General features: G+C 42.5%; 1 protein-coding gene across 1 annotated transcript in view; it reads right to left on the reverse strand.

The window, feature by feature from the left end:
- Positions 1-8,092, reverse strand: part of LONRF3 (LON peptidase N-terminal domain and ring finger 3) — a 33,124-nt gene extending 25,032 nt beyond the window's left edge. Inside the window, exon 1 of the mRNA XM_069942908.1 lies at positions 7,424-8,092. Coding sequence (XP_069799009.1) covers positions 7,424-8,039 — 616 coding nt within the window. The 5' untranslated portion in view covers positions 8,040-8,092. The remainder of the gene's footprint in view (positions 1-7,423) is intronic.
- Between the last annotated feature and the right edge of the window lie 14,119 nt (positions 8,093-22,211).

Here is a 22,211-nt window from a genome sequence, read left to right on the forward strand (position 1 = left end):
CTGAATAACCCCTTTAAAGGCCAACAATCTGCCAATAAACAAGAAAACACTTCTGAGTTGATCACATAGATTGTGTGGCCCTATAAAGCTTTGTCTGTTGGTAGCCTGTTCTGTGTAAACTGAGGACAGTAATGGAAATGAATGGCCACATGAATGAACCGGCGCCTGTCTGTGTGGCCATTCACTCCCAATAGTCAGACCATGTGAAAGATCCCTTTAAAGGGGTTGGCCACTTTATAGTAAAATTGCAGTGTACAGTATTAGTAAGTGAATACCCATTACTTACTGACAGCAGCTCCCTGTGTATCTCATAAAGCTAAAATCAGACTCCCCTCCTCCAGGCCATGCTGTCCTGCTCTGTGGTAAGTCTGTCCATAAAATGGCCGACATGGAGGAGCATGTGACCATGCCACACCTCTTAGTGTCCTCCATAGGCATATACAGGCTCAGTGATGGACACTCGGGGGCAGAGCATGGTCACATGCTCCATGTCAGCCATTTTATGGACAGAATTACCACAGAGCAGGAACGCACAGTCTGGGGGAGGGGCATCTGATTTTAGCCCTATGAGGTACACAAGAAGCTGTTGTCAGTAAATAATGTGAAAACACTTACTTACACTACACACAAAACAATTTCACTATAAAGTGGCCAACCCATTTAATAAGTGTTGATCAACTTGTACATAGTCAATCTGAGCTCACATTAGTTAGTTATTTGCCAATGTTCATGTCCAACCGTCACATGACATGTCACTTCTTTCGGCTGATAGCGGAATATGCTGGCCCATAGAATGGGGTGTATGGAGCCGGCGGAAAGGTGCGCGGCCATGAGCGCGGACAGACGGCGGAATTCCGCGGACATTATCCGCGAGAATTCCTCAGTATGAACCTACCCTTAGGGTGGGTTCACAATACAGAATAGGGGAGGATAATCCGCTGGGAATTCCGTTGCTCGCTTCCTCACGCATCTCCTCCCGTGCCATAGACTCCATTCTATGGTCAGGTCAATTCCACCGTCCGCGGAAAGAATTGTCATGTCTATGGAAGACAGGAAATCTATTGCACAGGTGGAGATTATCCGCCCCTATTCCATAAGGTGAACTCACCATCAAGTAGTAAACACTCAGAACCAGGAAACAGAACTGACGGGGGGATCGGCCACATGTGAGAACATGTTGTTTTTTTTTCCATCCCACACTGAGTGCTTTTGAATATAAAATGACAGACAATCCCTTTAAATGTAGTGTACTATTACAAATAAAAAAGGGTCTGGGGGGGGCCCTATTAACATATACTGGTCTGCAACTAAAGACCAAGGGCACATTATTGTAATATTGACCTATATTCCTAATAGACATGGGAGCAGCTTACATAGCTGTCTTATATAAGTGAGGAGAGGCTCAGCTATTTATACTCGCTATGTCATTCTGATACTGCCGCCAATTATTTTACCATTAATTGTGTTACATTGTAGCTGTCTGTGTTAAAATCTATCACTTCGATGCAAAAATAGACAAGGCTCTAAAATAGCTGTGTGTAAAGTGCCATTTTACACTACCAAATGTCAACAAAGCGTGTTGCCATGGCAACCGTCTCTTAATGGATGGAACATGATAGTGAAGGATTCATCTGGTTGTTCCTCATGTCATGCTGTCACTATTTTCATTCATAGCCAAGGAAACAGATGCAAACCAATATGCAATATGATTAAAGGGAAGGGCCGCCTTTGCTGAATCTATGCTTGTCTGGGGGATAGCATGTTTAATATATTCCCTAGTTCACTATTACTTAAATTACTCCATTTATGAACTGAAGTGATTCAGGTAATAAGAAGCTGTGAGAAGATCAAAGCCTCAGGGGCTGCGGGGAATACAGGCTTTTGCAGTATGCTGAAAATCATAGTAATTCTCACCTTTCTACTCTGGACCGTAACATGGGTAAATTCTAGGGTCTATAGTATGCCCGCACCTCTCAGCCTCCCCCTCAACCCTGATGATGGGTTTAGATGATATGTTACTGAAGGCCCATCTTTTACTATACAAAGACATTGTAAGATAAGCACAATAGTATAGTAATGAACACATGCAGACAATGAAGAAGCTGCAGTGATCACCTGAGTGCCATATATTTGATCGGTGAGTGTGCCAAGGGTCACTCCTGCAGCTGATCCAATCCTGAGAATAGGGCAACATTTTTTAAAGCCTGAATAACTCAAATAATTTTTACTTTGCGTGCGAGGTGTGCCCGTTTCATTCCGGGGACACTACTGTAGACAGACTGGTGCCATAGATTCAACCCATTAAGTAGGCCATACAGGTCTATAGTGCCTATAACAAATTTTCACTGTCGCTCGGCTCCTGGCACTTCTGGAGTGCGCGGCCAGCCTGGCAGAGAAGCTGACAGAGTCCCTAGTGATTGGCCCGGCTGGTTGCTAGGGGCGCGCTGACAGCGTCCCTAGCAGCCAGCCTGGTTGCTGGAGCCACGGTGGCACTTTCTTTTGAGGTGGCCGTGGCCAGGGCTTCACTGCCCACAGCCGATCAGCATTAGGTGTGCTTAATTTATGTACTGACTGACAGCAAACACTGCCAGTCAGAAGTCTGTATCTGACCTGGCTCAGGCCTCATAAGTATCCTCCTCCACCCCCTGGGCCTTACCTGAGATAGAGCCTAGTTTACTAGTGTGTCTTGACCTACCGTTCCTTCCTGCACTGTGTACTTGTTATTCTGACTTCTGGCTTTTGGACTTTGACTATTCTCTTGGATTACGTTTTCTACTGCACCGCCCTCTTGTTGCTGACTTGAACCTCTGACCCTGCTGTATTGTGTTACGTTTGTCTTGTCTTTGTTCTGTGTTCACAATTAGTAAGGATTAGGGAACGTCGACCAGTTGTCCGCTGCCATTAGGGCTGTTGAGGCAATTAGGCAAGGACAGCAGGGTGGGCGCCAGCGTCAGGGCTGCACCTGTTTTTTGTCTTCCTGGTACCATATCCTGACACTAACCTTGTTCCTTACCCACAATACCCAACATGAACCCATACTAGTAGTTACCGTTTGTATTGCTGTGAACAATTCCTCAATGTAATGACTGTATATCTATACTGTAGGTGTATATGTATGTAAGACTATACATACATATACACTTATTGTGTTGCTACAAAATGTATAAGATTATTACCCAGTGTGCTACAGCTTATATACTGCTGTATCTACGTAATGAAATCAAACACCTTGAAGAGAGGGTACAATACGCAGCCAAGCACTTCAGCCTCTTCCTTCTAGCAATCTGTGGGAGTATAAGCATTTGGCGTCCCATCAATCACTATGTAGGGCAGGGGGCACAGTGCAAGCTTCTTCATTCTCAGGATTAGTGGGGGTCTGACTGCTAGACAACCACTTACCCTGGAGATATGCCATCACTTTGTGTTATAATAATATTCTTTACACAGAAACATTGCAGTGACATAGATTACAGAAAGAAAAGACTTGCCCAGAAGATGAAAGCAATGATATCATTGTATTATATAAAGATGATTAGCTCTAGATTGCTGGCTATGTATTAATCCTTTTATGAAGAGATCATTTTAAAGTGAATTGTTTAGTTGTATGCAATTCCTATTGATGTGCTTGTCTACAAAAGCTGCATTGTCTGTTCCGGCTCCCGATAAGCTCAATAATGTTGCGTGCTGTTCTACAAAATCTAAGCACATTCTAATAATTCCACTGTACAGAATGTACACAATAATTCAATGATCTAGTTAAATTACAGTTATTGTTGGAAAAGGTTGCAAATGTTTGACCCAGTTCTTTGTTACCTCACTGGTTATGCAAGCAGAGAGGAGGGAGGAGGGGCAGGGAGAACTGGCAGACAGTATATTCTTCATGGTTATGCAACTCTGCTCTCCTGACCCACTTTCTCAACATAGCTTCACTTCCAAGGAACAAACTGGTCAGGCACCTTATAAAGAGCATGTGGAGCACCACAGAGTCTGCAAAATGTGTGCCAGCTCAAGTACATGATACTCTGCTACTAACAGGTGAAACACTCCCTGGTACACAGCGTGTCTGATAACAAGTGAATACTCCAGATATAGTTATACTTGTAATATACACTGAAATTAATTATTTTTCTATGCAGTGTATTATATATTGCTGTTAAGGCACGCCTGCTTGAGGGGGGGGGCTAATGCAGCCTTCCTTTCCTTATATAAAGGACTATATTGTTCATTGAAAACAATGGGCTCATTGTAATGAGAAAACAAGCCAATATACAGCACCTTCCCTTCCAGGAACACCTGATTCCAGGAGATCCCTGCAACTAGATCCTTAAAGCCAGATAATTTATCAGACTGCAATGTCAGCTTGGGTTTTCTAAATCACACAACCCATTTGAGAATGTACAGAGCCAACCTTGTATAATGTTATGTAACAATATGCTGAATGATTAGAAACCTAGGCAAACAGGAAACTTTATGCACTGTTCATTTAGTGTAGGTCTAGACTATATTCACACAATGGGGGAGATTTATCAAACTGGTGTAAATTGAAACTGGCTCAGTTGCCCCTAGCAACCAATCAGATTCCACCTTTCATTTTCCAAAGAGTCTGTGAGGAATGAAAAGTGATATCTGATTGGTTGCTAGGGGCAACTGAGACAGTATCACTTTACACCATGTTCGATAAATCTCTCCCAATGTCTTTTTTTTTTACCATTTAACGGCCGTCTTGTTGAGACAAAAAATATGGCCATATTATGCAAATTATGGCTGTATTTTTGTCTAAAAATGACGCCCGTCCAAGAAAATGGCCACAAAATGGCCACAAATCGACGTTGTTTGAACGTAGTCATATATATTAGAATATACAAACACCAGATGTCCCTAACCAGTGACTTAGCCACATGTCACTCACTGGGGGAGATTTATCAAACATGGTGTAAAGTAAAACTGGCGCAGTTGCCCCTAGCAACCAATCAGATTCCATTTTTCATTCCTCACAGACTCTTTGGAAAATGAAAGGTGGAATCTGATTGGTTGCTAGGGGCAACTGAGCCAGTTTCACTTTACACCAGGTTTGATAAATCTCCCCCACTGTGCACCATAGCAGTCTTAAGTTATAACCATATGCAATGACAATTGACATAATTGCAGTCATCCTATACTATTATCATTTCTTTGTGTGGAGAGCGACAGAAGCGGAAGCGCCCGAACCCTCCTATAGAGATAATGTGGGACACTGAGGCAGGCAGGATTCCGCAGGATTGCTCATCAATGTTCAGAATAGAGAATGAATGGAGTGTTGGCCATGCATGCGTGTTACCACTCCATTCATTTAAGGAAGAATTGTCTTCCATTCTTGGGATTGGTTGGGGTCTCAGGGGATGGACCCCCAGCAATCAGCTAGTTATCTCCTATCCTAGACAACTAAGTACAGAAGCTGTACAAAGCAAGGGGTACTTAAAAAAAGCTCTTTCAGATCAACTGGTGCCGGAAAGTGCCAGGGATTTGTAAATTACTTCTAAAAGAAAATCTCAAATCTTCCAGTACTTATCAGCTGCTGTATGTCCTGTGGGAAGTGGTGTATTCTTTCCAGTATGGAGAGCAGGAAGGTTTTTTTTAATGGGATTTGCTACTGCTCTGGACAGTTACTGACATGGACAGAGGTGGCAGCAGAGAGCATTGTGTCAGACTGAAGAGAATCCACCACTTCCTGCAGGACATACAGTTGAGTAGCTGATAAGTACTGGAAGACTTGAGATGTTTTAATACAAGTAAATTATAAGTCTCTGGCTCTTTCTGGCACCTGTTGATTTGAAAGGTTTTTTTGGGTGAACTACCCCTTTAAAATGCTAATGTAATTTAAAATCTTTAAAAATGCTAATGTCATTCAAAATGTTGTTACAAAAAATATATGATTTCCTATGGCCAATTTTAGCCTTTCTTCTTAGAGACAGGGTAAAAAAAAAAAAAAAAAAGGCCAAGGTACTGTATGATAGGAAGGTGTGGAGCTTTTTACTGTATACCGATCAAACTATCTTTATGTATAGCAGATTAACATTCACAACAATTTCAAAAAAAATTATCAAGTTTTGGGGTGCATATCATGTTCCCTTGTAAGAATGTCCATATGCTGCGGATTGTTGCAAACAATTGTGCCAAAGTTACACCAAACTTCCTGTAGTAAATTTGGGCCATTCTCTGCATCGTAATTCTGCATATATTTTTTCTATGTGGATTTACATGCAGATTTATACACATAGGTAATTTATAGAAATGGGTAAAAACAGCCATACATCCTAAAATCTCTTCTAAATTGTATTTCAGTGTGAATTTCTGGTGCGGAATCTTATATTCTGGACCAGATCCAAGTTATGACAATTGCCTTAGCATTTTGCAATTTGATTTTTAATACATTCAAAGTCCTGAGTATGTTCTACTCTTCAGAGGTGATATAACTCATTCACCAATTCCCCATCATCCATAATAAACCCTTACCAAGCAGTAATAAATGGATGTAAGGGGGCCTTTACACAGTTTTTGAAGCCAAAGCCAGGATTAGATTTGAAAAGAGGAGAAATCTCAGTCTTTTCTTTATGACCTATTCCCTCTTTATAGTCTGTTCCTGGCTTTGGCTTCAAAAATCTGTCAGCTAAATCTGTCTGTGTAAAGGCACCCTGAGACTTTATCCGCTAGCTGATTATATAATACTGGCATAATGCCGCTTGCACCAATGGATACAAACTAGTTGAATCCAGGTAAATGCTGCTTTCTCTTCCATCACAGTCAAGTAACCTTTAAAATGTATCTCAAATGCCATATAGAGTATAGTTTTCAGTGTAACCTATCAGAAAACTGCAGGTGTAAGGTTACCGCAGACCATTGCACTTTACTTAAATTATATAACCAGAGTCTACTGCAGGTTGTTTACCTCTATATACTTGCTTACCAGGTGAAAGGTTGCTGACATAGTCGCACTTTTTCGCATCCTGTTTCTATTACACAGGGGCACAATGAGACAGAAATCAGTGTACTTTACACAATGAAGCTTGTATTACTAGCTCCAAATTTGTGAATGAGAATATTTCTGGAACTTCTACCTAATCTTTTTGGTTATGGAGAAGGGAAGTCATTATTTATTCACATGGTCTATAATGTAGAGTAAGCCAGGGGGGGCAGGGTGGAGTGGTCATAGAAGCTTCATACAAGATAACAATAACTGTAATGTAACCTATGTGGAATACAAGTAACAGTAGGAAATTCAATGCTGAGTGTCAGGAGAGATACAATATATACAGAAGTAGTCACATCACTTCTCTGGGCTCATGCCAGGCTGGAATTGAGAGCCCAGAGAGAGAAATGCCATCACTCTCCAGTATGCCAGCAGCAGCAGCACAGGACTATCACAGTAGAGAGACAATACACTTACCTATGGAGATAGCTTCATTGTATTTCTCCAGTGCCTCCTGTAACTTGCTGTTGCCCAGCAGGGCATTGCCTTCATGCCTGAGCCTGGCAGCTTGGACCTCACAAGAAAACCACTTTGCTATGATGTTGCTGAGGAGCACATTGACTCTGTAGTGATGCTCTGTGCCCTCCTGGGTCACCCTGCACATTTTACACTGGCTTCTAGTTCTCTGGTTCTCCAGGCACTTCTTACAGAAAGTGTGCCCACATGGCAGAGTCACAGGCTCGTATAGAAAGCCCTGGCACTCCTTACAAGTCAGGATCCCCCACTGTGGGCTGAGGGGCTGCCAGTCTCTCCCCCTCAGCTGCTCTGCCAGGCAGGATACCAGGGTCTCCAGCTCTTCCACACACAGCTTCTTGTGGGCAGCAGCTTCCTGATACAAATGGAAAGCATCCTGCAGTTTGCCAGTGCATGCCAGGCAGTCTGCCCTCCTGAGCAGCAGCCCCCAGTCCACCACCCCGGACTGCTGCAGCTGCCTCTCATAGATCTCACATGCCAGCTGGAAGTTTTTAGCTTGGAAGGCTTGTGCGGCAAACTCCCGCATCAGGCTGGTAGTGCCCCCCTCCTGGGTGCCCATGCTGCCCCCTGCTCCGGCTCTCACTTCACCCCCGGGCTCTTGAGTTGCTCCATTCCTGCAATACGGCTAATAAGAATTCTTCCAGCCAAGTGTTATATAAAGAGCCCGTCACGTGACGCCCAGCCGCGCCTCCCATTGGTCGCTCGTCTTCAAATTGTTACAAAACCTCACTGGGTTTTGTAACAAGGTTGCAGTTGTCATTGTCCGTGATCGAATGTCAAAGTAAACTAATGCTAATGCCCTGCCAGCCCGGGCACTGCCCACAAAGGCTTTATACACACTGCTGGACACTGTATAATAGTGTCATATATACCCCCCTCCCCCATCTATATACAATACCAGGATAATTCACCCACCTACTCCAGCTGGAATTATTAACCTATATATACAGAGTAAAAGATTATATATACTATATATAGTATGGTACAATAGCATAGTATAATACAATATAGTATATATACTACATACAATAATAGTATAATAAAATAATAGAACAAAATAATATATACTATAATATATTACAATACAATACTATCTCCCCAGCCAGGAATGTCTCATATTCTGCTAATAACCTACACAGGCAATGAATAGAAAGCATAGTATAATACTATACAGCATATAGACTACATACAATATAGTATAATACAATAATAGAACAAAATAATATATACTATAATATGGTAAAATACAATGCTTATATTCATCTGCTAATAACCTACACAGGCAATGACTAGCCAGCATAGTATAATACAATATAGTATATATACTACATACAATATAGTATAATACAATAATAGTTATATATACTATTATAAGGCAAAATACAATACTATCTTCCCAGCCAGGAATTTCTTATATTCTTCTAATAATCAACACAGGCAATTAATAGAAAGCATATTATAATACAATATAATATAATATATATACTGTATATATATATATATATATATATATATTACCATATAGTATAATACAATAATAGTATAAAATAATATATAGTAGAGATCCTAAATACAGATCATATTGCCTTGTAATGAGCATGGTAACAGACCTATAGATGTGGAAAGCTGCTTGCCAAATGAATGTACTTTCCTTCCATAGAAAAATGAATGGCTGTGTTTTGTAGAAGATATAATGCAAATCAATAAACATGTACATAATATCTGTATAAACATGTCATCACCTGACAATTAGGAAGAGAAGAGTGGTCCTGCATAGTCACCTCTAACCTCTTCCTGCAGAAGCAATGCCTCACAGATGGCTTCTCTTGTCTCAGCACAGAATACATCATATCTCTTCTCTTTCTAGATAGGAAAATGAGGTTCTTTAGCAGCTGCGGTATGGAGTATACAGTTATCTGCTGCCACAGAACCCTATAATCAACCCCATAGATGCTAGGACAGTGCTGGAGACCACCCCAGGCGCCAGTTCCTAATATCAAAAATTTAGGAGCCAAATAAAATGTTTAGTTTCTAGATTTAAATACATAATTAACATGAAAGTTAAAAAAAACAAACCCAAAACAAAAACATACAGCTTACTATAGCTAAAACCCCCATGTAAAAAAAATGTAACTACTATATATGACCACTGTGCTTTCACTTCCTGTGACATTTATCAGCCAGTGGTACATTAAGTAAATCATAGACCCTGGGCTATTCCACAAACTTGGAAGTGAGGAACTGTGCATTCAGGGATATTCAGAACCTCACCAAGACAGGCGTCCCCCATGGCCATCCCAGGATATTAAAGAAGTCCGGCAAAATTTTTATAAAAATTTTATTATTGTATTGCCATCCAAAAGTTATACAAATCCCCAATATACACTTATTACAGGAAATGCTTATAAAGTGCTTTTTCCCAGCACTTACTACTGCATCAAGGCTTCACTTCCTGGATAAAATGGTGATGTCACGACCCAACTCCCAGAGCTGTGCAGGCTGTGGCTGCTGTAGAGGATGATGGCAGGGGGACACTGAGGAACACAGGGCACTAGAGGGACACTGAGCATCCCCCTGCCATCATCCTCTCCAGCAGCCACAGCCCGCACAGCTCTGGGAGTCGGGTCGTGACATCACCATGTTATCCAGGAAGTGATGCCTTGATACAGTAGTAAGTGCAGGGAAAAAAGCACTTTATAAGCATTTCCTGTAATAAGTGTATATTGGGGATTTGAATAACTTTTGGATGGCAATACTTTAATAAAATATACAATACTTTAATAAAATTTTTCACCGGACTTTTCCTTTAAAGTGTTTTTTTTTTCTTGGCTTTTTTTTTAAATTGGCGGTGTACCCTATAATTAAGCCATTATCTTATTGGTGGGGGTCTGACACTTGGCACCCCCATGATCAGCTGTTTGACAGCTCCACCATGCCCACATATGCAAAGGGAGCAGACAGCTCTGTACATTGTGTAGTGGTCATGTGGGTTATTGCAGCTCAGCTCCTATTCTCTTCCATAGGAGTTGAGCTGCAGTAACCCAGCATGGCCGCTGTACAGTGTATGGAGCTGTCTGTGGGAGCCTTAGCTGCAAGGAGGGTGACGAATATTGGACTCTTACCTATCAGTTATCAATGGCCTGCCCCAAGGGTAGGCCATTATTATAAGAGGCTCCACAAAATAAAAAACTTAGAAGTGCTGAGGCCATTTTTCATATGCAGCCTCCTGGTCCCCTGCTCCTCTGGTTGGCAGCATCAGAGGAAGAAATAGCAAAGGTGTCTTGTATGTCTGAGAAAGATTTCTTTTCCCCTTAAATGCAACCACAGAAAAGACATGGCAGGACTAGTCATGAATAGTGACAAGATTGAAAACTTAATATTGGACAGGGAACCTTGTATAACTGAGCCTGGCATGCCAATAGGGTTCTATTATCATCCAAACAGGCAAATATCACCCTGTGTAATAGGGCTAACAACCGACAAATCAGCAAACAATTATCAGCTTACATGTACATGTATCTTCCCGTGTAATGGGAGGTGGGTTGCCAATGGCTGAAGGCAGCAAAGGCCCCCAAGATGACCAAGCTGTGTAGTAGACTCTGTAAATAAAAGCCGATCTTCATGACTTCTAGTATTATTATAATTTACAGCAGAAACAACTTTATCTCAAATATTATATGATGCGCTCACAACCTAGTGCTTAGAGGGGTCACCCTGTCGTAGATAAGGATGGGGTATAGCTAAGGTATAGTATGATTGTTGGATGAATAAAGGTTTGGCAGGAAACCTTCCTACCAGGGCCGAAACTGAAAATAAAGACAAAAAGAGGCACAGGCGCCTCGTGTGATACCAGAGGCAAACGTGGAGAGTGTAGGGGTGGTATTGTGCTCACCTTAAAGCCACTTGGGCTAGTAGCGCATCACCCTAATTAGGGTATATATATCCAAGCCGGGGTCTCTCGCTTGCTAGCTGGATTCACAGGACTACAAAAGCTGGTGGTACTTCTATACGGGATGCTCCCAGGGGGGGGCCCGTGTGTAAACAAGAGTAAAAAGAAAAATCCCAAAAAATGGTACCATTACCAGCGCTGTCACTGCCAGAAAATCCAATTCACCAGGCGGATGAAGAATGAAAAAACTTTTTTATTAAGTTGCACAACGTTAACATGTTTCAGGAAAGTATCCTCCCTTCCTCAGAAGCAAAGTGCATAGTGAACCCATGGAAACAGTGTGGTTTAAAAGACATGGCAAAACCCACCAAACCACACTGTTTCCATGAGTTCACTATGCACTTTGCTTCTGAGGAAGGGAGGATACTCTCCCGAAACATGGTAACGTTGTGCAACTTAATAAACAAGTTTTTCTTCATCCGCCTGGTGAATTGGATTTTCTGGCAGTGACAACGCTGGTAAAGGTACAATTTTTGGGGATTTTTCTTTTTACTCTTGTTTCCTACCAGGGCTATTGTCAACACAGGGCTTACCCAGGCAAGTGCTGGGGGCCCACAGCGTTTTAAGGGGCCCAGAGCTCTGATGTTCAGCCCCCTCACAGTAGTGCAGGGTGAGTACTGAACATCAGAAGACATAGGAGAAAAGGATGAAGGACCTGATCACATGACCCACAGGTCCTCAACTTACAATGAGGAGATCAGCCTGACATAGAGGAAGAGGGAGAAGACTACGCTGTAAGTGCTGTGTGTCAGTGTCTTAGTGTGTCAGTCAGTCTGTCAGTCAGTGTCTGTAATGTGTGTGTATGTGTATGTTAGTGGTGTCTCAAGTGATTGTGCATAGTGGAAGGATGATAAGCCGCTGAGGCTCTGTCGCCCAAGGGCCCACAAAACTCTGGAGCCGGCCCTGCTTCCTACATTCCAAAGACACCCCCTCCTGATCAGGTGACTGCCATCTCCCTTTTTAATATTTATACTTATCATTGCTTGCGCCCCCTGCAGGTAAAACAAACATCAGATGTCACACATAAGCAAACAGAAGAGTTTTATAGAACTCCTTTGTTAACATGTGCAATCTAAAGCCATAAACATGAAATACATTTCAGCCTAAAGTCCTTACTATTACTCTGTAGAGATTACTTACATAAATCTCTTGGAATCTGTAATCTATAGTGCAGTTTTCTATAGTACTATAGTGGATGATTCTATAATAGTAACTGTATAGCAATACATATCTACCTAAAGTATAGATCAGAGCTGCATTAACAATTCTGTAAGGTAAAGAGCTGAAATCTCATAGTGTTCCTTGCTAGCTCAATGCCTGCACAGCAGAACTGTGAATGCAGCTCTGGAGTATTATACAGGTTGTAGCTTAGGAACCGTATAAATAATGCAAATAATTTACAGTTACTTTTATAGAGTTACATACATTGTGTGTCGGAGTGCAGAGTGTACATCTTGGATGCAGTAGGACGCTGTGTGATGCCAGGGCTGAGCGTAGCACATGGTGTAATTTCATGCACCACAAGTGGTTGGCAGAAAATCAATACTCTAGGTCTGTCTAGAGAAAGCTGAAGAAAGTTATTTTTATTTCAGTTCCGCGAAACCAACAGGGAACATCCGTAGAGAGCTTTATAGCAAAAAGAAAATAGCAAGATTGTGACTCAAAGAGGAAGATGGCACATTTTGTTTAATTTTACAAAATGGCAATGAAAAAACACAAAAGTGGAGGCATATCATGTTTGTGATCTGTGGCCAAGCCAACTAATAATATTCCCTAACAGTAAAATCACCTGCCTAATATTGTGCATAATTCCACCTTTTTGTTTACACCAGATGGAACATGTCACAGTAACCTTCACATGATTGCCAGGACCCAAGGTTTTATGGGCCAGAGCTTGTAATCTTCCCAGGTAAGTGATGCATACACACCTGGCCAGCCACACAATGGAAAACAAAACCTCAGACTAGGCCTTCTCCCACAGCTCCATGGACCAGTTCTGTTGATCATATTTGCCTTATAGACGTTTTTGGTGGTGACAATTAGTGTCGGACTGCGGTACTTAGGGCCCACCAGTGTAACGGATCCTGGGGCCCACCAATGAAGAACCAGTGAGAAATAACATTCTGACCCGGTTCTATCCTGAATTTCTCTGTATCTGTGTCTCTAACTCCATTGTGAATAATACAACTCACAGAATGCCTTAAAGTGTACCTTTCTTAACCCTTTAAGGACGGGGCCAATTTTCGTTTTTGCGTTTTCGTTTTTCCCTCCTTGTGCTTAAAAGGCCATAGCACTTGCATCTTTCCACCTAGAAACCTACATGAGCCCTTATTTTTTGCGTCACTAATTGTACTTTGCAATGACAGGCTGAATTTTTGCATAAAGTACACTGCGAAACCAGAAAAAAATTCAAAGTGTGGTGAAATTGAAAAAAAAAAACTCATTTCATTTATTTGGGGGGTATTTGTTTTTACGCCATTCGCCCTGGGGTAAAACTGACTTGTTATACATGTTCCTCAAGTCGTTACGATTACAACGATATATAACATGTATAACTTTCGTTTATCTGATGGCCTGTAAAATATTCAAACCATTGTTAACAAATATACGTTCCTTAAAATCTCTCCATTCCCAGGCTTATAGCGCTTTTATCCTTTGGTCTATGGGGCTGTGTCAGGTGTCATTTTTTACGCCATGATGTTTACTTTCTATCGGTATCTTGATTGCGCATATACGACTTTTTGATCGCTTTTTATTACATTTTTTCTGGATTTGCTGCGACCAAAAATGCGCAATTTTGCACTTTGGGATTTTTTGCGCTTACGCCGTTTACCGTGCGAGATCAGGAATGTGATAAATTAATAGTTTGGGCGATTACGCACGCGGCGATACCAAACATGTTTGTTTATTTACTTTTATTTAAAACATGGGAAAATTCAAACTTTTATTAGGGGAGGGGGCTTTTTACTAATAACAATACTTTTTTGGGGGACTTCTAGTATATACACTTTGATCTCTCATCGAGATCTTTGCTGTATAGTTATACAGCAAAGATCAATGAGATCGGCACTCTTTTGCTTTTGGCTGCTGCAGCCGAAAACAAACAAGTGCCGAGCCGGGGGCGGCGCCATCTTGGAGCGGACCCCGGCCGGCACCACACACGGAGATCGCTCCTCCGGGACAACGTCCCGGAGAAGCGATCTCCCCCACAAGACACCAGGGAACGACTGCCTCCTGTAATCGGAGGCAGCTGTTAACTTTGACAGCTGCCTCCGATTACCTTATTAGCGAGCACGGCAATCGGACCAAGCCCGCTAATAGCCGCGGTCCCGGGCTACACGCGGCACCCGGGATCGCCGCTTGTCCCCCGCCGTGTGCACATTGCCTCTGCTACTATGGGATCCCGGCCGGAGCGTACACACATCATATACGCTCCGGACGGAATCCTGCATGGGGCCGCAAAGAACTGACATGTCAGTTTTCTGTGGCCGCAATTCAGTGAATTGAGGCCGTAGGAGACCCTGTCAGTTCACACAGTAAAGCGAGCGGCTCTGGCCGCTTGCTCCACTGTGCGCTATGGGAGGTTCTGATGCGGGCGCGGGCTGATGCGCCCGCATTAGAACCCTGCGGCCAAAAGATCATCCGGACAGTACTGCAGTACCAGCCGGGATGATCCGGGCAGAGACCAGCCGTTCCGTGACCCAGGTCACGGAACGGCCGGTCTCTAACGTAGTGTGAACATAGCTTAAGAGAGGCAATCACCTCTGATCCGGCAACAACCCATAATGAAAGGCACCCTTTGAACTTATGAAGCAATCAGAGTATGCTGGGAGTTGTAGTTTCTGCAAGGATATCCCTTTAATAAATGGTGGTAACATAGAGAAGTGAAGTGATGGTTGTGGAGAGGTTCCTAGGGGCTGCTATCAGTACTTCACAACCATCAGTCCTGAAGGTCCATCTTCTAGATTTTGCCAGCGGTTATTAGAGGATTGTTTATTCAGTTGTATTTGAAATCCTAACATACCATAAGGGCTGCAGACTGTCAGTAAATGCTGGGAGCTTTAGTGTTTGCAGCAAAATCTCCCAGAATGCACTGAAGGACCGCAGCTGTTATAGTTGGAGGGTCCTAGGTGCATTGTACACTTGATGCTTTGTGAAAGATGGGAATATGTAGCTCTGTGGAGGTTCACTTAGCGGAAGTGACCCCAGAACGGTACTTATAGGGTATATAACAAACACAGACATATCGTCACACGGTTACTGACCAAAGCCAGTAAACTAAGGCTAATATTAACAATAATACTAGTACAAATATTATTGCCACAGCATGACTACCACCATTACCATAACATAGTAACTAATATTCCCATAAAATTACAAAAATAAAACCCATTATACAAAGTCCAGTATTTTCCCCATACTCTGACCCATACAGAGGTAGATACCAATGGTACACATGCTCTGCACGTCAGATAAGTAATTACAGTGTAGTCACATCCAGTAACTCACAGGGGGTGTCATTTACTTTTCCCTTTCTCCTGCATCTGGTTCAGGCAATCATGAAAACTTCTCCTGTCGACGACTCGCCTCCGCAGAATTTAAGGCTCTGTGCTCCAACACCATCCTCCTCTACACAAATGTCTATCTGGATTGCTCTGAGTAACAGTGTCCCAATGTAGTATTTAGGCCCATCTATGCTTTCACATAGTAGAAAGTCCCCATCTCACCCTCATGTAGAATAAGCCCACTCTGAACCTCAATATAGAAGACAGGCCCCGTCTGTGCATCCATATAGTAGTTAGACCTCCTCTGTGCCCCCAAGAGTTAGGCCTCCATTTTCTTGTAATAGTTAGAATCCCCCCCCCCCCAATATAGTAGTTAGGCCTCTATTTGATCCCATATAATAGCTTGTCCCCTTGTCCCCATATAGTAGTTCGGCCTCCTCTGTGCCCCTATGCATATATACTAAATATAGTAGTTAGGCCTCTATGTGCAGGTAAGCCCCCTAGTAGGTAACTTCCCCGATGTACAGTAGTTATGCCCTCCCTGGTAGTCTCTCTTGTACATAGGCATCCCTCTTTTAGATGATCCCACCAAAGTACATAATATCTAGTGATAAGCGAATAGTGAAATATTCGAATATTCGATATTCGTACAAATATTTCCAGAATATTCGATTTCATTAAAGTCTATGGGAACAAGTATTCGATTATTAAAAAACATCTATTCGACCACTTGGAGGTAAAAAACGGAAGCTGGGGGATTTGAACGCTTATCGAATATTTAGCGAACTATTCGATAGATAGATAGATACATCGAATACCTTACTATTCGATCGAATATCTATTCGATCGAACAGTATTCCCTCATCACTAATAATATCCCTATGCAGGCAACCCCCAATAGAAAGCATCCCTTATGTAGGCACCCCCCAGGTAGTTAGCCCCCTCAGTAGATAGTATACCTCATCTTAAATTTTTTTCTCTGTAAGTTGCCCTCCCCTTGTAAGTCACCCCCTACTCTGCACCCATACTAACCTGGCTGCAGCTCAGTCCACAGGCGTCTCCCCACCTTTCCTCTTGCTCATGCTAAGGATGTCACTCATGCACTGGGGGAGAGGGTGGCCCCATGTGACCACAGAAATAATGAGGCCTGCTGCCACAAGACTAATTTCCAGGGCAGGGAGCCAATGGTCCCTCGCTTTGTCAATTACAGTGAAGCATTTAACTGTAAACACTCAACACTCTAGCTTGGGGCCCACCGGGCCCAGTCTAAACTGCCCATACAGCATGGGCAGTCAGCAGGTTTCATCAGACTGATCCACAGCCTGTTTATAGACAGTCCAACTATTAGTAAATGGGGCTAATATGCTATTTAAAGCAAAAGAACTTTTTGCAAAAGAAAGTGGGTCATGTGAACTACCCCAAGGCTGTTTTCATACCATGTTTGTTGTGTAGGTTTGCTGTATGCATAGGAAACTCTTGTATGCACAAAACAGCATCACGTTAGCCAACTTTTGGGTGAATGGAGTGCTTAAAGAGTAGCTTAGAGAATAAAAAAAACTTTCATAAAGTTATATTACTTTGTAACATGACTATTAAAATAAATGTATTATTTTAATTTATATACTATATTTATATACTCTCATACAGAGAACTTTTGATATAGTGCTGCAGTTATATAGAACATTATAATAAAACTATTTTTACTTTACCACATTCCACCAGTGCCCTCCTGTGGTGTCTCCAGGTCCCACGCTGAACAATCTGGCTGACATTTCCGAGACAGTCCTGTGAGCCAATCACTGACTGAGATGGGACAGCGTGGCGATCAATGATTGGCTGAGTGGGCTGACACTGCCGACATGAATTTGTTTCGGAAATGGTGGTGGCTGCGGTCAGCGAGGGACCAACAGAACCCACAGAAGAAGGCTGGAGGAGAGCAGTGAGCACTATATCAAATGTTTTCTGATGCCGGTTAGCGGCAACTAAAGATGAGCAAACTTTCAGTTCAGTCTGTGTCAGTACTGTAGTGTGAAGTTTTGGAGCTCCTAGTACCATAATGGATAATAATGTCAGAAACTCTGCATTCTGTTCTGTAGCACATCGTCTATATTTATGATCCGTGTTAATGCCCCCTTATGGATAAAAAAAAATAAAAAAATCATAACACAAATTTTGTTGTGGATTTAATGTGGAAATGTCGCAGATTTGGTGTGGATTTTACCCTCCCCATGGAGAGATCCCTGCCAGATGTGACATGCTATAGATTCCAATATCTGCACTGCAGCTCAGTTTCATAGATGAGATTTTAAAGATCTGCTGCTTGTTTCCCTTTTAGACCTGTGTGGTTTGATTGCAGGCTGGGTCAGGCAGATCAGCCTGTTATATACACTGGTAATGACTTAGCTGTATGTAATCTGTTGCCAGGTTCTGTGTCGTAAGGCATTACGTGACTGGTTACAAGACTAATTACATGACCAACCTGCTGCATTATGTAGTCCGGTCTACCCACAGCTTATGTAGCCAGGGAATTGTACAATCCTATGTTACCATGGGGGAAGCTTTCATAACAGACTGGAAATATAGAAGGATAGATTTAGTAATAATCAAACTATTATACAAAAATACATGAAATCTATGCACTAAATCCAAGTATTTTAGTAAAGAGGTCAGATGTGCAAAAAACATATGAAAACTAGGAACTGAACATATCTAACCAGAGGAACTTACTTACATAGAAACACAGGCCTAACGCTTTGTAAATCCCTGACACCCCCCCCCCCCCCCCCCCATTTTTTTACAGCCATTACTACAAGGCTATACTGTAGCTTCACACTGCAGATTGCTGAGATTTCTTAGACATTTCAGTTCCATTTATCTCAATGGGGTTGTTTCTACAGCATGTGCCTGGATTTCTGCTAGTCCCATGCAGGTACATGGCATAGTCACAGAGATGTCTGCAACAAATCTGCTGAATGTGAATAGCCCCTTAGGGTTCATTCATACCTAGTGATTTATTAGCGTGACTTTGGCTTTTTGGGCTCAAGATGTATAGCAAAAGAAAAAACAGGTAGCTGAATACACTGTACTTATAATGTTCCCTAACTCAACTTTCTGCAGAGTCTGAATAACATATGCATTTATACATAAAGGCCTCTGCTCAATCTAATGGCTTATACACATACAGGCAATATTACAAATCTATAGAACAATATACGTAGTGCTAGGTACTCCAGGGAAATCATAGAACAGTTGGCACTAGATACAGTATACAGCTCAAGAGGAGAGCAGAAGTATAGCTTGGATTCCCACACTGAACAGCACTATAGGTGCTTACTAGAGCTGAGCAAACATTGAGCACGGTCGGCTTCATACGGCATTACCGGTGGTTGAAGAAGTTTGATGCAGCCTTATGGCTCCCAAGGGCTGCATCCAACTTCTACAGCCACCCGTAATAAAATGCTGCATGCTTGGTTTTGGACTAACCAGAGCGGGCTTGAGGTAAGCTTAAACTATACTCATAACTCCATTCCCACCACCCTGAGCACAGCACACTGCAGCCGATCTTCCTCAGTGATCACAGAGAGCGGAGGGTGTGATCACAGCTGCTGAGGGAAAAAGAAAGCACATAGGGCCACATGTATCATCCGGCGGACGGATGATTTTTGGCGGAAAGTGCCGATTTGCGTATTATTTTATACGCAAATGGCCGATTTGCGAATAAAATAATCGCAAATCGGCACTTTCCGCCGAGTACGCCAGGGGGCGGAAAGGGGGCGGAAAGTAGGCGGGAAGTGGGCGGAACGGAGGGCGCGGACTCAGAGTCCGCGCGATTTATCATCCGTTCCGCCCAAATGTACGCCGAAAACCTACTCCAGTCCTCAGCTGGCGTAGGTTTTCGGCGGTGCGCACCGGCGCGCACAGGATTTATGTACAGGCAGTCCGCCTCTACATAAATCCCCGTACCGCCGGAGCTGCGGGGGCATTTTTAAGTCCGGCGTAAAAAACGCCGGACTTCATAAATGCCTCCCATAGACTTTATTCTATGCACGGGCGGATTCCTTCCTCTGCCCAAAGAATGAACACGATCATTCTTTGGGCGGAGGAAGGAATCCGCCCGTGCATAGAATGAAGTCTATGGCACGGGCAGAGATGCGCGCGCCCGCCGCTGTCCGCGAGCGGGTGCGAGCATCGGATTACGCAACAGACTTTCTGTCCTATTTACTCAGTGTGCACATACCCTAAAGCAGGACTCATGACTAAACTTTCTGAAAAAAAAAAATATATATATATATTTTTTTTATTTTTTTTTTAAAGAGAGAGATGAAGTTGTCTTATAGGCAAAGAAAAATGTAAGGAGTTACCAAAAAGTTCCTTTATTAAATGAATATATGTATGTATGTATGTATGTATGTATGTATATAGACATAAAAACACGGTGAGATTTATCAATGATGCGCCCCTGGCATACCCCAGGGAGAAATCGCAGGTTCTTGCCTACTTGCAGGTGTACGCCAGCCATAAACCCTCTTGCCTGATGGGCGGGCACAGAGGGGAGGAGGGGTGGCCTCCTCCAGCACCAGATTTATCATTAAAGGAAAAGTCCAGTAACATTTTTTATTAAAGTATTGTATTCCCCCGCTAAAGTTACACAAATTACCAATATACACTTATTACAGGAAATGCATAAAAGGAGGATGTCACGACCCGACTCCCAGAGCTGTGCGGGCTGTGGCTGCTGGAGAGGATGATGGATAGGGTTGCTCAGTGTCCCTCCAGTGCCCTGTGTCCCTCAGTGTCCCCCTGCCATCATCCTCTCCAGCAGCCACAGCCTGCACAGCTCTGAGTCGGGTGGTGACATCATCATTTTATCCAGGAAGTGAAGCCTTGATGCAGTAGTAAGTGCGGGGAAAAAAGCACTTTATGTGCATTTCCCGTAATAAGTGTATACTGGGGATTTGTATAAATTTTGGAGGGCAATACCGTACTTTAATAAAATATTTTGCCGGACTTCTCCTTTAATACACCCGCTGCTCAGAGCTGTAAATCATGATACAAATCTACACCTGCTCTTGATCAGGTGTAAATTTGTACCGCAATGTCTGCGCCTGTCCCAGGGCCGGACGGCTTTACTAAGATGTACACCTCTTAAGTAAATCTGTCCAAAGAAAAGGAGGTAGGACTTTAAGACTGGTGTACTCACACACCAGTCTTGATAAATCTCCCCCAAAGACTGGCTTATCCCTTTGTGCATTTTGGACTTGGTCTCCTGTGCACATGAGTAGCAGGCTGGTGGAGCACATCTCTACTCATTTGTGGTGTACAGTTATTAGTACTGCAGGGCTTACCTAACATGTTGGGCCTCATTTACTAACAAGGTGTCAATTATAAGCTGTTATGTTGTTGGTTGTGGATGTTTTTTTTACGATAAATTCATTAATGTGGCACACTCCCGATGTAAATCTGGAAGGATTTTCACAGGACAAAATTTAAGCCCGACCATCCTGCCACACTAGAAGTGGCTGTTTTTTAGAATAGAAAACCCCTCAAAAAATGACTCTTTGCTAGTTAAATCTGTCAGGTTTAAAAAAAAAAACACCTACTTGACGGGTTTTTCTGTTTTTCGGAAAAATTGTGTCACACACCTTTAGTAAATATGTCTGAACACCAAACTGACAGGGAAAATGGACAAACCCCCGTCAATCTTCTGGCCATTATTTACTAAGGTGGTCTAACAGTTTTTACTAGTCTTTCCATTGGTTTCTCGTATTTACTAATGTTGTTCGCCACAAAAAAAAAACTCTAAAAACCATAACACCCATTATTTGGTGCTTTAAAACTGAAGAGTGGCCGTGTCACGGGAATGTCTATACAAAATATTTATTAAACAAATCATCATATTGACGGGTTTTCCATTCTAAAAACCAGCTACTTCTAGTGAGTCAGAAAGCTCGGGTTTTAGTTTTGGCATGTGAAAAACCTGCCAGATTTACTAAGGGCAATAGGAGACATTGATAAATCTGTCAGTTTGGGAAACTAATACCCTGAGATGTAGGGATCTTGAAAACCAGACTATCTTAGTAAATGAGGGATTGTATACTTAAGCTGAATCTATATAACTTTATTAAGATAAGATTACTGGTTATATAAGATAAAAGTGTTTTTTCTTGCTTCCAAAGTTTCTGCAAACTAGATATACTGTACTTGCTGTAATATAAAACACTCTTAACATTTAAAAATTCACATTATGGAAGAATGAGTGAAAAGTGCACAAAGCCGC

The sequence above is a fragment of the Dendropsophus ebraccatus genome, chromosome 10 (genome assembly GCF_027789765.1).
Source record: "Dendropsophus ebraccatus isolate aDenEbr1 chromosome 10, aDenEbr1.pat, whole genome shotgun sequence".
NCBI classification, from domain to species: Eukaryota; Metazoa; Chordata; class Amphibia; order Anura; family Hylidae; genus Dendropsophus; species Dendropsophus ebraccatus.